A 17,778-nucleotide genomic window follows, 5' to 3' on the forward strand; every position below is an offset into this window, starting at 1 on the left:
TTTTTAGGAGACTGGTCAAATACAATACCTATGTGTCCAACGTGCCTAATACAGAATACTGGCCATACACGATCAAGTTTACGGGTCAAGTTTGCAGTAATTTGCAGTAAACTTGACGGCCTATGGCTACCAGTTGACTGGACGCCGCTGGATGAAAGATGTACCAAATTTCGTCAAAATTGGTTAAACGGATGGGCCGTCAAAAGTATGGATTTTAAGAAGTTAATTTATTTCTTTCTCTTGTTTCAGTATTATTTCGCTGTCTCCCCTTAGTGGACACCTACAGCAAACGTCTTGAAGGAGTATATACAGTAAAAATACAAATAATTTTCAAATACTTGCATTTCGTTTAATATTTTTGTACTATCTACTATATACAATGTGAATATTAAATATCTATAGAAAAACGTATAACAAACGTAAATCTAACGCAACTATCCGCTAAATCGAAAACAATTATTAATCGAACTTAATAATTAATTCTGCCATTCAAACACAAAAGCAATAAGATTACTGAACGTAGCTACATTACAAGACAATTGCCGCACGTATTTCACACGCCGTATATTTAGGCTGGCTGGCTGGCGATCGAGCCGAATCGATTAATTAACAACTTTAGATAGATAAGTCACACGCTTTACCTACTCACGTGTTTAGTCGACGTTAGCCCGACTAGTTTCGAACCTATCCGGCGGTGTGACAACGTAAAACCTTGCAGTAGCGACAGCAGTAGTAATGCGACAGTTTATTTGCTGTCTCTCTTCTTCTTCTTATTTTGCTTTGTGGCTATTGCTGTCTGTGTGACGTTTGACAGCAATGATCGCGAGATTTACGCCTGTCGCAAGCCTGTCGCGAGATACGTAATCACCCCGCCGGTTCGCGCACGTGTCGCGACCCCGGATTCGAAACTAGTCGGGCTAACGTCGACTCGTCGCCGACGTGTTTAGTCGGGTGTGAGACATGTATAATGGAAATCACTCACGATAGTTTAAACGCTAAAAACTTTTGATAGCTCTCGTCTAAAAATAACCAGCTGGTCGATTGCGAAAAAACCTGCATCAATCATTATTTCAATCGCAATTGTTGTGATTGGCTGAATTTTTGCTATTCTTGTTGCAACAATACATTGCATAGCCAATGGTGAGCGATCGTGATATTGTAGCTGTCATTCTACCGCAATGCCTCTGAACTGTACAACTAGGAAGACTTCCGGTATCACGACGAGACGCTCGTACAGTACGACAAGGCTCTCTTGGCACTTGAATGACATTGACAGGGGGGCGCTGTTGGAGAACAAAGGCTTAGAATAGTCAAACAAGAACAAAAGGGGACACTTGACGGCAACGTTATTCCGATTTTCGCCACGCGCCAAGATAGCCTTGTCGCACTGTATGAATATATTACAAAAAATAGTAGGAATTTATATCTCTCTTATGAGAAGAAATAGCGGGAATTTATAACTCTCTTCTTTAATAAAAATAATTAAAATATAATTTTTTATCATCCGATGAATACCTACTTGGATCACTTGCTTTAACGGTGAAGGAAAATATCATGATATCGTATCTTGAAAATTCTCCATAATGTTCTCAGAGGTGTGTGAAGTCTGCCAATCCGCATTTGGCCAGCGTGGTGGACTATTACCAAACCTTTCTCATTCTGAGAGGAGACCTGTGCCTATGTAGTAGTATGGGTTGATGATGATGATGATGATGATAATGGCCTAGTAATATTTTTCACAATATCAAAAACTGTGGTCGAAAAGGACATCTTGATATTAATTTAACGATAGTTAAGGCATCATAGTATATAGATTGTTTTACAATAATATAGAACAGTTATAGATTCACACAACACAAAATTTTGAAACAAATTTTGGCACCAACGATACTGAAATTATTACTAACATGCATAGACAACTTTTTTTTATAAATTAACCGCGTATCATAAATTCTACAAAACTTGATACAAAAAAGGACATGGCCACTCCCCAATACATTGTTTGCCCCAGAAAGAAAAAAAGTTTATGCGTCACAATGAAACTTTTACCTTTGGGTTGGTTTTCCTGTGTAAATCCATACTAATATTATAAATGCGAAAGTGTGTCTGTCTGTCTCTCTGCTAGCTTTTCACGGCTCAACCGTTCAACCGTTTTGACGAAATATGGTACAGAGGTACCAACTATCTAGGGTAGTAGGGTAGGGAGTAATTATCTAGGGTCAAAAATTCTATTTATTATTAACTAGCTGATGCCCGCAACTTCGTACGCGTAGAATTAGATTTTTAAAAATCCCGTCGGAACTCTTTAATTTCCCGGGATAAAAAGTAGCCTATGTCCTTCCCCGGGATGCAAGCTATCTCTGTAGCGAATTTCGTTAAAATCGGTTAAGCGAATGAGCCGTGAAAAGCTAGCAGACAGACAGTCACACTTTCGCATTTATAATATTAAGTATGGATTGCGGAACTGGCAGGATTGAACCTGCATCCTTCTGGCTATCATGCCATCAGAAGTTCATTTCCTGCTGGTTCCGCTATTTTGATTTGTTTTAAAAGTTGTGTTTGAGTATTTCCTTCAAGTGTAGGTAAAACACTTTTATAAAATAATTATAAAATTAATGAAATGAAGCCAAATAAAATAATGTTGATACTATAATGTGATCGCAAAATATGATAAAAGTTGTATTATGCAGCCAGTATTTTAAGGCTGAGAAGTAATGTTTTGAGATCAACAAAATCATCTCTAATACACGCTAATGGACTAAGTGCCAACGCATGCCAAATCTTCGTTATTTTATAAAAGGTAAAAGTTTATCTGCGTATTGTCAACAACACAGGGAGGAACGATCAGCGACTATGAAGTTTGAATCATGGTGGGTTTGGGAGACAACAAATAAATGGGACGACAAAAAATAAGATAAAGGTGCAAAAAATATTACGTCAAAGTATAGTCTGATTTTTTTTTCGGAATAGTATTAGAAATCACGTCACGGCATTGCCAGACAATTAGTATCGTAGCAACGCCCTGCCAGACACCCTTAAACTTTTAAACTTTATGCAGATAAACTTTCTGTTTTTATAAAATAACGAAGGTTTGGCACGCGCTGGCTCTCTATCTATAATATTAAAACTACCAAAACAACTAAAAATATATTATCATTAGATTTTATATTTGTCTGTAGGCTTAGTACGACTTTACAGCCGAAATTAATAATAATAATCAATCGAACGTGTCACATCGATAAGTATTAATAATTTTTTTTAATGCGTGTCCGCTTTTATTATTAAGTATTAATAATTAATAATAACAACATCGCTAAGGACAGCGTTGTTAATTATTATTGTTAAAAAACCATAAATTTTTTGACAAAATATATAATTTCTGACGGCCAAAATGAATGATAATGCCCTACAAATCCGCTGTCTCGTGCTAAAGATCGATGTACATTATTTTCTGCCGCGTACTGCAAATCAATTTACAGGCACTTACATGATGCATTAAAATTAAATTTGGCGGCTACACAATCGCATCTACAATATGAGAAGAACAGCCCAGACACGGGCGTCCTTCGCTTTGTTGTATAGAAGCAGGCGTTACTTTGCGGAAGTCCATGATGTACAATGAACCAGAAGCTTAATTTGCTGTAATCCGCTGAAACAGGTCGAATCTGTATGGTGCAACATGCAGCATGCGAAATGCACCGCCCGCCCTACAGATTCGACCTGTTTCAGCGGATTACAGCAAATTAAGCTTCTGGTTCATTGACTTTCGCTTTATAAAAATGTTTTATTATAATATTAATAATAATAGTATACTTTAAAATACATTAATAATAATTAATTGTTGGTGTTTTAATACAGCTAGCTACCCAACGGTAATAAAATAAAATAAAATCTATCTCAGATAATACGCATTTACAGTACGCGGCAGAAAATGATGTAGGTACATCAACCTTTAGAAGGAGATAGCGGATTTGTAGAGCATTGTCTCTGTCGTTGAGACCGACAAAACGTCATACAGTAGGGCGATTGTCTAAAACCTGCATCAATCATTATTACAATCTCAATTGTTCTGATTGGCTGAATTTGTGCGATTCTTGTTGCAACAATGCATTGTGGCCAATAGTGCGCGAGCATTAACCAATCAGAGATGATTGCGATCGTGACATTGTAGCTGTCAAACAACCGCGGTAGGGCCACAGGTATAAGTGACAGAGACAACGCTCTAGAAAGCTGAAATGTCATTCTAAAGGTCGAAGTACATTATTTTCCGCCGCGTACTGTACTTAAATTACTTAGGGTGAGATCTATAGAGCGCACTTAAGATAGAGTTAAAACGAGACAGAGCTATATCTCTCACATAAATTTGTCTCGTTTTAACTCAATCTTAAGTCTGAGCAAAGTCCTAGTGCGCTCCATAGATCTCAGCCTTAATACATCCTCACCGTAAGTTTGCACTGACGAAAAATTTACATAAAAAAACTGTTTTCTGTTAACATATCGAAATGCGTTTACACTCTGCCTAATTCCAAAGTGCACAATCTCTGAAAATCTAAACTAAACAAAATTGACAGACTTAAATCGCTATCAAGTCGCTGTCGATCAAAGTCGCTGCGTGTATGAATAGCTTTAGGCGCCGTCCTATTGTCATTGCTCGTGCGATGATGCATGCGTCCGACGAAAATGATCGCGCGTCGTCCCGTACGTTGAAACAAACTGTGTTCTACTGAATGTCCTATTGAAGATCGCGCGATCATGCGATGCGTCCATATTGTCTGTTCATCGCACGATGAAATCGCATCGCATCATCGCCCGAGCGATGACAATAGGACGGCGCCTTAGAACCTCTTTCCGACTATTGCAACTGTATTGCAACACCAACATAATAACGGGCAAACTTAAACGTTAACCAACCTTAACTGACACTTTGGTTGGCAATAGACACAACTGGTTGCTGGTTGTTGGCCGCTATGACGGTCGAACCCGGTGGGATCTTCTGTGGAACCTGGCAAATATAATGGGATATTATTATTATTTTTAGGGCTCCGTACCTCAAAACGAAAAACGGAACCCTTATAGGATAACTTTGTTGTCTGTCTGTCTGTCAAGAAACCTACAGGGTACTTCCCGTTGACCTAGAATCGTAGAACCGTACTATTAATGGAGAGTTGAAATTTTGACACAGCCCGCTGACAGACAGACGGACGGACAGCGGAAGCTTAGAAACAGGGTCCCGTTGGCATCATTTGGGTACGAAACTTACCATTCCATCAATGTGCCTATACTTCTTGAGACGGGTCCACTGTCCGTTGTTGTAGTTCATCTGGAAGTGCATCTCAGATAACATCGTGAGGTACGTGTCGTCGGACTGTAGGACGTTCTCTATGTTCTCCGACAGCTTGATTGTGACTATGTTGCCGAGGTTCGGACACGGGTTATCTGGAAGAAAAATGTAGTACGAGTGAATAAATAATTCAGACTACGGGTGAGATCTATAAAGCGCACTCTGACTTAGCTTAGACTTAAGACAGAGTTAAAATGAGACAGCGCTATATCTCTCATGAATCTGTTTCGTTTTAACTCAATTAAGTCTGAGCGAAGTCAAAGTGCGTTCGATAGATCTCAGCCTAAAATTGTAAAGGCGAAAGCCTGTCTTGCCTGTCTGTTTGTTACATTTTCATAGCCCATCCATTTAATAGATTTTAACGAAATTTACTGCAGAATAGAATAGAATAGAATAGAATGTTTTTTTATTCATGTAAACTTTTTAAAAGTGCTTGTGAATAGTCAGGTTTAATTTACCACTGGTTCGGAATGCCGTTCCTACCGAGAAGAACCAGCAAGAAACTCGGCGGTTGCTCTTGTGCAGAGATAACTTGCATCACAAAGATGAACATAGGTTACTTATAAACCTGAAAGTTAGAGTTCCCATGGAATTTTTAAAAATCTAAATGTATGGGCAACATCTAGTCCATACCAATATGTTAAATGCGAAAATGTCTGTCTGTTTGCTAGCTTTTCACGGCCTCATCATCATCATGATCAACCCATCGCCACGCTCACTACAGAGCACGGGTCTCCTCTAGAGTGAGAAGGGGTTTGGCCATAGGCTACCACGCTATAGCCATGTGCGGATTGGTAGACTTCACACACCTTTGAGAACATTATGGAGAACTCTCAGGCATGCAGGTTTCCTCACGATGTTTTCCTTCACCGTTAAAGCAAGTGATATTTTAATTACTTAAAAACGCACATAATTCCGAAAAGTTAGAGGTGCGTGCCCGGGATCGAACCCCCGACCTCCAATTCGAAGGCGGACATCCTAACCACTAGGCTACCACAGCTTTCACGGCCTACCCGCTTAAAAATTGCATAAGGTACAGAGATAGCTTGCATCGAGGGCTTCTTTTTAACCCGGAAAATCTAATCATTATTTTGAAAAATCTAAATCCACGCGGAGTCGCGGTCACCATCCTAGTCACTACCCATATTATAAATGCGAAAATGTGTTTGTTTGTTGATTTCTCCTTTAATCACATCACAACGGAGCAATAGATCGACGTGATTTTTTGCATGGGTATAATAGTTAAAGGCCTGGAGAGTGACATAGACTTATTTTTATCCCGGAAAGAGGTCCCACAGGATTTTTTAAAATCTCCATCTATGAGGAAGAAGTCGCAGGCAACAGCTAGTAATTTTATTTTAATTTAAACAGTTACAATTACAAAAATAGTTAGTACATATATAAAACACATAAACTTAAACAGTCTCCACTCTCCAATGAAAAATTAATACTTATTACAAAATTATGTATACAACAAAATAATTGGGTATAGCACGCGCATGAAAACAAGAATGATAGGTAGGTAACAACTTATTTAACAAAAAACAAATCCAAACCGACTAGTGTTTAACTAGGCAGTTTTTGATAGGATCTTAATTGCTAATTTTTATTTATGGAGACAGAGAGAAACGAAAAATATTTTTTTCCGAAAATAACTGGTTGAATTGGTTGCAAATATGTTCTGTAGTGAGCCGAAGATGGGTTGATCATGATGATTAAAAAAAAATTACTGTACATAGATACCTCTAGAGCCAGCCATAAAGCCGAGTATGAGCGCCTTCTCGGGCCTCGTGACGCGGTTTGCGTTGCGGAACATGTCCTGAGCTTCCATCATTTGTTCGCGCTGCAATACAAAACAAAAGATTCCGTTGTCTTTCTCTAAACTAAATTTGGAGTATCTGCATCCTTTTCTTTTTAACAATGCTAAAAAGGGACAGAACATGAACTTTACATTTAAAAACTCTAAATTTTAGTGCACGCTACAAATTTAAATAGTAGGCTCGCGACTGTTCGCTAAAATCACGGGTTTTACCATCTAAAAATTTAATTTAAAACTGTCATACTGCGTCTGTCCTTTATATATTACATTAGTAAGAAGAGGATGCGAATACTTAAAATTAGGTTGTGCTCAGAATCAGTACCAATTTCACATTATTACAGTGTTAACTCTATATAGCGAAATGTAAGGGACCGGGTATGTTATCTAAATATATAAAACGAAAAGGTGACTGACTGACTGACGTCTACCCCGCGACTTCGTCCGCGTAGACGATGTCGCGGGGATGACGGGATAAGCTAGTTGCGTTAAACGGAGAGTAAAAGATAACAATATGATCTGTATCATTATCTGTTTGGCTGGCTGACTGACTGGCCTATCAGCCCACAGCTATTATGACGTGAAGATGGAGATGATGATGATGATGATGAACGATGAAGTTTAGTTTATTTAGGCCTACGGTAACATGTTGCAGAGAAGCACAGCTACATACCGTAAGAGATAGGCCTCTACGCGGCAATAGCGGCTGTTGCGCTTGCTGCGGTTGCGGCTGTGGTTGCGGTTGCGGCTGCTGTTGCGGTTGCGGCTGCACCGCTGCCACGGGTACTTGCTGCACGGGTTGTTGGATTTGCACCTGCGTTCATAACATTTATAATGAATAAAAGGCATTCCGAACCAGTGGTCCAGGAACCGGCAGTAAATATTCTACATCGACCTTTAGATAAAGATAGCGTTTCGTAGAGCGTTGTCTCTGTCGTCGAGACCGACAAAACGTCACATAGGTATGAGTGACAGAGACAACTTTCTGAAGGGCGATGTACAATATTTCCTGCCGGACACCGTAGATGCATTTGACGATTAAAAAGTATATACTTAAAAGTTCATTTGAATAAAAAACAGTTCTCTTCTATTCTATGAAAAATTATACAATAACATTGTATACACTGAAAGAAAGGCATTCCGAACCAATGCATTTGACAATTCAAAAGTACTTGTAAAAGTTTAATTGAATAAAAAATATAGTTTTATTTATTTACTAGCTGCCCCGGCGAACTTCGTTCCGCCTAACAGTCGATTCAATTTTTTTTAAATTTTCTCTCCGTAAGAACCATCCTCGTACTTCAAGGAATATTATAAAAAAATAATTAGCGAAATCGGTTCAGCTGTTCTCGAGATTTGCGATCAGCAACACATTTAGCGTTTCATTTTTATATATAGAGATATATTATGTCAAAATATAATTTTCCCACATTTTAGGGATGCTGGAAGAAATCTCTAAGAGCTGTCCTTTGTGCACGTCTTTTCGTATATGTTTAGTTTAAAGTTATTAGCATGCTGAAGTGGCAGTGGGCAGATCATGCCTGTCGTAGAGGCGACGGCCGTTGGAGCCGGAAAGTCCTTGAGTGGAGACCGCGTTTAAGCAAGCGTAGTGTGGGACGCCCTCCAGCACGATGGACCGACGATATAAAGAGGCTGGCGGGAAGTGGCTGGGTGAGGAAGGCTTAGGATTGGGTGTGGTGGCGCTCTTTAGGGAAGGCTTATGTCCAATAGTGGACGTCCAAAGGCTGATGATGATGATGATGATGATGATGATGATGATGATGATGATGATGATGGTGATGATGATGATGATGACATGAATAAGTAGATAAAACTTACGGGATGCGCTATTTGGTGTTGAATGGGCTGCGGCGTCTGTTGTACCACCTGCTGCGTCATCTGTACAAAAATTCGCAATCAAAATATATTCAGAATGAGAAAAATTTAGGCATAGTTCACCATGCTGGCCAAGTGCGGATTGGCAGACTTCACACACCTTTGAAAACGTAATGGAGAATTGTTACATTACATTACAATTGTTGTTGTGTTGAAACAGGTTTCAAATTCAAAATTTCTTTATTGCGAATATATGGGTATTCAGTTCAGATGTTACAAAAACAAAAAGGTACAGCCAAATTCTGCTGTTTTTCTTCACTGTTAAAGTAAGTGACGACCTCCCTGATGCAGTGGTAAGCGCTGTTGTCTTAATAGTGAGGTCCCGGGTTCGAGTCTCGGCAGGGGTTTAGAATTTTATAATTTCTAAATTTCTGGTCTGGTCTGGTGGGACTTTTCGGCCGTGGCTAGTTACCACCATACCGGCAAAACCGTGCCGCCAAGCGATTTAGCGTTTCGGTACGATGCCGTGTATAAACCAAATAATAAACCCACACCCCTGTCATACCCCTTCCAGGTTAGCCCACTTCCATCTTAGACTGCATCATCACTTACAACCAGGTGAGATTGCAGTCAAGGGCTAACTTGTATCTGAACAAAAAAAAAGCGATATTTAATTGCTTAGAACGCACATAACTCCGAAAAGTAGAGGTGACAGGGATCGAACCTCGGATCCCTCGGGAAAGCGAGGCCGATGCTAAAGAATTTTATTTGCTGAAAAAAATATTAAAATCCAACAAAGATTTACAAAGTTACAGGCATTTTAATTTTGGAGTGGGAGGGTCTTCTATCCCTTTCTCGCAAAACGAAAATTTGTATGAAACCGCACGAAGCTACTATGGCATTAGTAAGGTGTGACGTCAAAATGCTATATCGCTATCTCTGTCTAATCAGACATATATAAATGCTTATAACTTTTTTGTTATTTGATCGATTTAATTCGTTTTTTTCAGGTTACGTCATTATTTTTATCCTAGTTTATAATAAAGTAATAAAAAAATTGGAGTCAAATACCCAATTGTTCAATATCATTCAAGTGAAAAGAGAGCCATGTCGCACTGTACTCTTTGGTGTGATTGCCGTCAAGAGCAAGTCTATGTATAGTTAAAAAAAAAGCTATGACACTCACAGGTTTGATGTTCTGCAGCAGTACCGCCTTGCCGCCGCCCTGCAGGATAACCGCGGAAGTGTTGAGCAAGTTCTGAGCTGACAATAGCACTGGCTTGCCGCCCGCCTGGCCCGCTATAAGGAGTTTCTGCTGCTGGCCTATTACTATTGGCTTTGCACCAGTACCCTGAAAAAACAATATATTGTTGGACAAGTGTGTAAAAACTTAACTTTTCACTTTTTTTATTTATTTATTCTTATTAATTAATTGTACACGTTTCTTACATTTCTATCTCGCCAAACTGGTGGGCCAGTTTGTTGGCGAGGTGGCGCTCTTAATAATATGTACATAACTTACTACTATATTTTCCTTAACGCTATCCATACACCTTTATCTATACTTATAATAAAACTGTACTACATACTTATTTAAACCTACCTACTTTACTAAAAGATAAACAAACACAAATTAACATTTATTTTTAGAGTAGACAAACAACTTACTAATAAAAAACCAAAGAAAACAACATAGAAACACAAATTAATAATTAAGAAGCATGATAGTCAGTTAGAGAGTGCCTAAGTAAGTGTTTCTTTAACCTTAAGAAGTAAGGACTCCCTCACTGAGCCTATCGATGTCCTCCCCAGGCCAACCGATTGCATTAAATATTTTAGGAACTACATATGCGCTTATTCTTCTACCGTAGTCGTTATACATTGCTTACTTGCATTACTTCTCATGCTAGTAAAGTTCTTACTTCTTTATGCTAGCTGTAAGCGGACTAAAAGTGTTTTTCATGCTCTTATGTTTATAGCTATACAAGAATCTGTGTTCGCGACACCGTAGGTATAGTACGCGACAGGTCGAGATGTTCTGCACACCCGCACAGCCCAGTGATGTGCGGTTGTGCGGGGCTCGATTCATACCCAATTCCATCTCTACCTGTCGCGGACTATACATCTGGGGTCACGTGATAAAGTGAGCTCGGCCAAGTTCGGCCATATAAAAGACTGAATATTTACCTGTTGCACTAATAGAGGGGGAGCGGGTTGCGCAGGCGGCGGGGAGGGCGGGGTGTCCACTTCGTTGGTCGGCTCCGCCGCTTCCGCAACGGGTTCCGTGCTCGTGGCGGCTGTGAATTTAAATCATATTGACACATTTGAGCCATTATGAACGTGCGAACTGAGAAATCATTACGATCATAGGGTTGTGAGAATGCTCCAGAAGTCATTATCGATAGGGGGGTGTCGTTTGGACGTAGGTAGCTGGTAGCTAATTTTGTATAATTATTTGTTCATGAACACATTTTAATATTTTTTGTGATGAACCACAAATTCACGGTTTTCGGGTTCCTTATATTCCTTTACTTGTGCAATAAGACCTACCTACCTGCCTAATTTTATGAGTCTAGGTCAACGGGAAATACCCTATAGGTTTTCTTGACAGACACGACGGACAGAAGGACAGACAGACAATAAAGTAATCGTACAACGGTTCCTTTTAACCTTTAGGGGTACAGAGCCCTAAAAAAACTAGATAGAGAAGGAACTCACGAGGCGGCGCGTCTTCCACTTTAGGGACCTGATAGTTGAGGCCTTTGGCGTAATCAGGCGGCGGCGACGCGGGCGCGGCGGGCGGGGCTTTCTTTGCGCCCTCCTCCATTTCTGAAATATCAACCAGTCTTAACGAAAACCTACGCGATCGTTCTATAGATGGAACGAATACAATAGCACCGGCCTAATACAATGCTTTAGAAGGGCAGGCTATGATAATAATCCATACTTTCATACTTTACTACTACAATAAATGCGAAAATTGGTAGCTTTTCGTCATCGTTGGCTGACAGCGCGCGCGGTTGGTCAGAGGTCTGACGCCGCTAGCGAGATGGCTTATCATCCTGTGACAAGTGCCACTTGGCAGTAAACGAGTTACTTAGTTTTTGTCAAATCAAATCACATGTAATGAATAACGTGTGTTTGGCCCTAATATGCAGACAATCATTTGACGAAAAGCAGATGTATAAGGCAAATCCGCTTGATTTTGACAAAATATGGTACAGAGATAGCATGCATCCCAGGGATGGGCATGCTACTTTTTTGTCCTGGAAAGTCAAAGTTTCCACGAGATTTTAAAATCTATATCCATGCGAATGAAGTCGCGGGCGTCATCTATTGTTATTAATAATAATAATGCCCTCCCGACCGTATTTCGGCTACTACGGCCAATCCCCATAGAGATTAGCCAACTGCGCGGGAGATTTTATACTGCACCGGTATGTGCGCAAACACAGGTGCAGAGAGAGGAAGGGGGGGGGGGGGGGGGGGGGGGGAGAGATTAATGCTCTCGCATAGACGGGTGGGACGGAAACTCGACACGACTGGAGGCCGATCAGGCGCAGAACCGACGGCTTTACGTGCTCTCCAAGGCACGGGGGTGACAACCCGCTAACTCCAGGCCTTATCGTTACTTTTAAACGGTACGCTAAAAATACCGGCAAGTTGGTCCCTGTTGGAGAGGGTGATAATGTGAAACTTACCCAGCTTTCTCCGTTTCTTGATCTGTGCATGCGTGGCGGGTTGTTCAGCGATATCTAGTAGCTTGATGCCCGTGCGCGGCGGAGGACGTATTATGGGGGGCACGCGAGCTCCCGTGCGCGCCGCCCATCGGGAAGGTAGGCCTTTGAGGGGTGCTGGAGTAAAGAAAGTTCTTACAAATTATTTTAATTTTACTTTATCAAGCTTTTTTCGTACTTTTTTTCTATGGTTACTTTCTTAGTAAAGCCTATATTATTTTAGTGGTACAGCAATTTAACATGTCTCCGTAAATCATACTCTTATCATATTTTTTTTTTCAATTTCATTAAAATTTCATTATTTCAATATAAGTCCCGCAAATTGCTATTGCGCTGGAACCATGTCTCATTGATGTGATTTTACGTCATTTGACGTATATTTAAGTAAAAATATACCATCAGCTTGAAACTTCAGTCTAGTGCTGACCTCACTAAAATGGCGACCACGCGCATTAGCAATTTGCGGGACTTATACTAACTTAATTATGTCTAGTACATGAGAAGTGTGCTAAGTCTGTGGTGCACAATCTCTAGCCAAATTAAATTGGCATAACTAAATTGTAGCAGTGATCTTTTCCACAGGTAGAATTATGAAAGGAAAATCGTGTTTTTAAAAACTTTGTACATAATGAAGACAAATAAATGAAATACGAAAATATACTAAAGAGTTATCGTTCCTTCTCTTTTTTCTCCAAACCAAACTTTCCTTTTTCTCTCTCATCTCTATTCATATACTTCGAACATGCATACTCATACTCAGTACTCACTAGTATCAGTCATTTTCCTAGGCATGCCGCGGCTGCGCACAGGCACAGTTGGTGCTTGCGCTTTCTTCTGGTTGGCTTGGACTTCAGCTGCTTTGGCTAGCAGCTCACTCCTTAATGCCACTGACTTAGGTTTACGTTTTAGTGTAAAGTGCTTGACTGGGTTGGGTTGTTGCCCTACCTGTAAAAGAAATGAGAAATATGCATGAATAATATTTTGGCGACCTCCCTGGCGCCGTGGTAAGTACTGTGGTTTTATTAGTAGGAGGTCCCGGGTTAGATTCCTGGCAGGTTTTTTTTTTCAGATCAGGTGGTTGGAATTTTATGATTTCTAAATTTCTGGTCTAGTCTGGTGGGGGGCTTTGGCTGTGGCTAGGTGTACTCTACCATATGATGATATACCACGATAACCAAAGGGCATGGGTTTAATAAAAACTGCCATACCGTCAATATATCAAGCCAGCATAATATCAAGCAACAATGACAATCGCTAAAAACCGAGCAAATCTACAGGCAAGTTTAATCAACTTACCACAGACACTAAGGCATTTTTGTTTAAATATAGGCACTCAAGTGGTAACAGTCCAAGGTCTGAATGTTTGGCTAATGCTCTCCGGAGCTCTCCAATCATATCACTGAAGATGGGCCTTGTCTCATCAAACTCTGCTATCTCTGTATTAAGTGTTCCGGCTGAGGGAAACGTTTTGAGGACCTCCGCGAGCATGGCAACCCAGAGATCAGAATCCACTGCGGCAACTTCAATGATTTCTTCCAACTCATTTCGCCACTGAAAACAATATAATAGACACATCAATCAAAGAATACTATTTTTTTTTTATTTTTATTCAGATACAAGTTAGCCCTTGACTGCAATCTCACCTGATGGTAAGTGCAGTACGATGCAGTCTAAGGTGGGAGCGGGCTAACCTGGAAGGAGTATGGCAGTTTTTATTAAACCCATACACCTTTGGTTTCTACACGGCATCTTACCGGAACGCTAAATTGCTTGGCACCACGGCTTTGGCGGTAGGGTGGTAACTAGCCACGGCTGAGGCCTCCCACCAGACCAGACCAGAAATTTAGAAATTATAAAATTCCAAATCCCTTCCGGGAATTGAAAATGGGACCTCCCACTAATAAGACCACAGCGCTTACCACTGTGCCAGGGAGGTCGTCAAACTAACTATTACCTTTGTGTTTCTTTCATAAGCTGTTAGTTCAAAGTTCTTACACACAACTTATCTGTCTAAATTCGCATGCTGTAGCCGCCTATAATTTGAATTATATAATAACTTAGCAGTTAGCACCTAGGATTTGTTTTTATGATTCTGTTGGTGGTTTAATCAGTACCCATATCAGTACCCTTATTATAAATGCGACCGTGTGTTTGTTTGTTGATTTATTGGTTTGTCCTACAATCACGTCGCAACGGTGCAACCGATTGACGTGATTTTTTGCATTTGTATATATAAAGACCTGGAGAGTGACATGGCTACTTTTTATCCAGGAAAATCAAAGTGTCTTACGAGATTTTTTAAAAACCTATTTCCTCGCGGACGAAGTCGTGGGCATCAACTAGTAATAGACTAATGATTTAGCGTTAAAACTAGGGTGAGTGATATCCATAGCCACGCCGCGTCGCGAGCAGTCCCTTTGAAAGAGGACCCCAGATGGGTTTGAAACTAGTTGAGCTTGCTTCAACTAACCATGTGAGTACAGCAGGTATCAACTAGACTAATGATTTTCGCCTTATTTTGTGGTTTAACAACACAAAATTATAATGTAAATAACGGGTATGTTGTGTACCACTATTCATACGCAATATACATTATAATACGTAATACAATAGACACCTGAATCAAAGAGTAGGTACTAACTATTACTATGTAAAGAAGCAACAATCACTTCCCCCACACCTGTAAGAGTATGCCTATTAGTTATATGTAAAACAAAGTCCTTGTCTCACTATAGCAAAATCCTTGTCTTGTCAAGCATAGATGTTTAAATCTGTTCTCTTGTGCAAAGCATCAGCGGTGTGCCGGAATACTAAATAATGACTTGAAAATTAAGAAAGATCTTTTGTCATTTTAAGTAATATTTGATGGACGATAATATCAATAGTATGCTGTTGATGATGTTAACAAATATTTTAAATAGATAATAATTTAACATGGCATACTGTATTTTTTTTTTATTATTATTTATTTAAATAACTCAGTACAGTTCATCTCTCTGAAATCCTGACCCCTAAACTAGGAAATCCCGTGTCTTAGGGGTGTGTTTGTAATATGATGTAATACTGTGATTTCTTATAGCTAATTTGTAAGTTCCACTTGAAATCTACAATATAAAATATCCCCAGCTATGAAACAAATATTAATTTTCCAATCAATACTTATAATAATATATAATAAGTAAATCGTACTGAAAGGTATTATAATTGAAATTATTTGCATTCATAAAAACAATGACCACAAAATATGAAGATCATTTGAAAAAATTAAATGAAGAAATACTATTACTGTGTGTAAACATTGTGTTACAAGTTACAACTACTATTATTATTAGAGAAATGGATTTATAATTTAATTTTAACTACACAAATAGGTAATATTTTTGGTTAGTCCTATATTTGGTGAAGACAGGGCATAAGGTTGGATGTAAATATATCAATCAGTGCATTCTATGAATCATTTAACTAATATTTTACTCGTAATCTATATCAATGCGATAATTTTTAAGAATTTTTGACCAATATTTTATGACAACAAATACTATAATATCAATAGCATCAACGTCTCTTTTTAACTGTAATTAAATTAATATAGAAATGAAAGGGACAGCGCATACTAAACAGTTACGCAAAACCACAGAATACAAGAGAAAAGTTACCTCTTCAACATTTCTGCGCGGGATATGAAAGAAACTTAGCAATAATTTTAATTTCACTTGTGTTTGGAGATCTGGAAAACAATCCTTGATGTTTTTTAAAACTTCGGCGTTTAATTGTGTACAAATTGAGCCCGTTGTCCAAGAATCATTCGATGTTCCGAGTTTATTGTGGAGCCACAACGATGTGTCGCTATCACGAACGTTCGCCATCTTGTAACTGAGATAGTGACGTATGTGTCAAGTGGCTAGGTGCGTGAATTACGAAAAACCGATAGAATCATGTAAAAACGAAAAAAACGATCAGCTCATCTCATTCTAGTTATTATGTGCATTATATGAACAGTAAAATCATTCATCAAATAACCGATATTCATCATATTCGGTTATCTTATTATCAAATGTCTTATATTATATATCTTATATATTATATAGGCTATTATCTTATTATCAAATATCAATATACTATATCATCAAATCACCGATATTCACCGAAGAATTTTTTCTATCACCTGTAAGCGCCTATAAAGAAAACTGCCATAAATAAACTCATATACATCACTAGCCATTTGTTGTCGGTTGTCTATGTAAATAAAGGTCTGATTTTTTTAACTGGTTTTACGGCTCTGGGCTCTAGATTTTTTGAGCCCTGTGTTTCCATATGTAAATCGAGAATTACCGTGTTCAAGGGTTAAAATTACGGTGTTTCTAGATTAAATTACGGTGGATTAGCTAAAAGAATACCGTGTAAATTACCGTGTCATTTTTAAAAGAAAAAACGTCACGAATTTGCTTTTTAATCAACTATCAATATTATTCTGAATCTGACTCTCCTAGCATAGCAATATCTTTTTCATATACGGATTTATTCATATTAATATTTTGTTATATCTCATTAATTTTACATTTTACTCCTTCCTAATTGCTTGAATAAGGACGAAAATAGATTACTGAGATTTGATGCTTAAACCGAGAGCAAGAGAAATGTTGCCATTACGAAATATGCTAAGGTGACTGAGATTCGTACTCGTATTACGCAGTATATTATGAATTTTTAACGTGATTTTGTATTACGGTGACACGGTCAAGGTAATGGCTATATTACCTTGACGGTAGATTAGGGCTGAATTACGGTGCATCTACGGTAATTACCGTGTACATGGAAACACTGTTTGAGCCTATAATGGTCTAACATTAGGGCAAATCCTCAGAATAAATACTGGACCATCCTGGACCAATCTCTAACACTATGGCTTAACATAATGCGGACCAATGCGCACTAAGACTCAAAAGGGCTAAAGCCATAGCCAAACCCAGTCAGTGATTATATTATATACTCTTTGAAGCCAGTTAAAAAAGCGCGCTTTTTCAAACTGCTCAATGATTTTATTTTGT

At 39.0% G+C, this 17,778-nt stretch overlaps 1 protein-coding gene across 1 annotated transcript; it reads right to left on the reverse strand.

Moving 5' to 3' along the window:
- Positions 1–324: 324 nt before the first annotated feature.
- Positions 325–16,596, reverse strand: Nelf-A (Negative elongation factor A). The gene is made up of 13 exons (XM_034981492.2): positions 16,387–16,596; positions 14,027–14,281; positions 13,498–13,675; positions 12,695–12,847; positions 11,712–11,822; positions 11,181–11,290; positions 10,180–10,344; positions 8,997–9,056; positions 7,831–7,971; positions 7,085–7,184; positions 5,261–5,436; positions 3,765–5,002; positions 325–3,564 (listed from the first exon to the last, which is right to left on the reverse strand). The coding sequence occupies exons 1-12, from the start codon at positions 16,594–16,596 to the stop codon at positions 4,913–4,915; spliced, it is 1,749 nt and encodes a 582-aa protein (XP_034837383.1). The 3' UTR covers positions 325–3,564; positions 3,765–4,912.
- Positions 16,597–17,778: the final 1,182 nt, after the last annotated feature.

This window comes from Maniola hyperantus, chromosome 24 (genome assembly GCF_902806685.2).
Source record: "Maniola hyperantus chromosome 24, iAphHyp1.2, whole genome shotgun sequence".
NCBI lineage: Eukaryota > Metazoa > Arthropoda > Insecta > Lepidoptera > Nymphalidae > Maniola > Maniola hyperantus.

What these genes read in the sequence shown, in the direction of transcription:
- Nelf-A (XM_034981492.2), bottom strand. Translation starts at nt 16,596, where the DNA reads ATGGCGAACGTTCGTGATAGCGACACATCGTTGTGGCTCCACAATAAA. An exon ending in TAGGAAAATGACTGATACTA is followed by an intron (nt 12,848 to 13,497) that starts GTGAGTACTGAG and finishes TCTTTACTCCAG; the next exon opens with CACCCCTCAAAGGCCTACCT. An exon ending in CAAGAAACGGAGAAAGCTGG is followed by an intron (nt 11,823 to 12,694) that starts GTAAGTTTCACA and finishes TTGATATTTCAG; the next exon opens with AAATGGAGGAGGGCGCAAAG.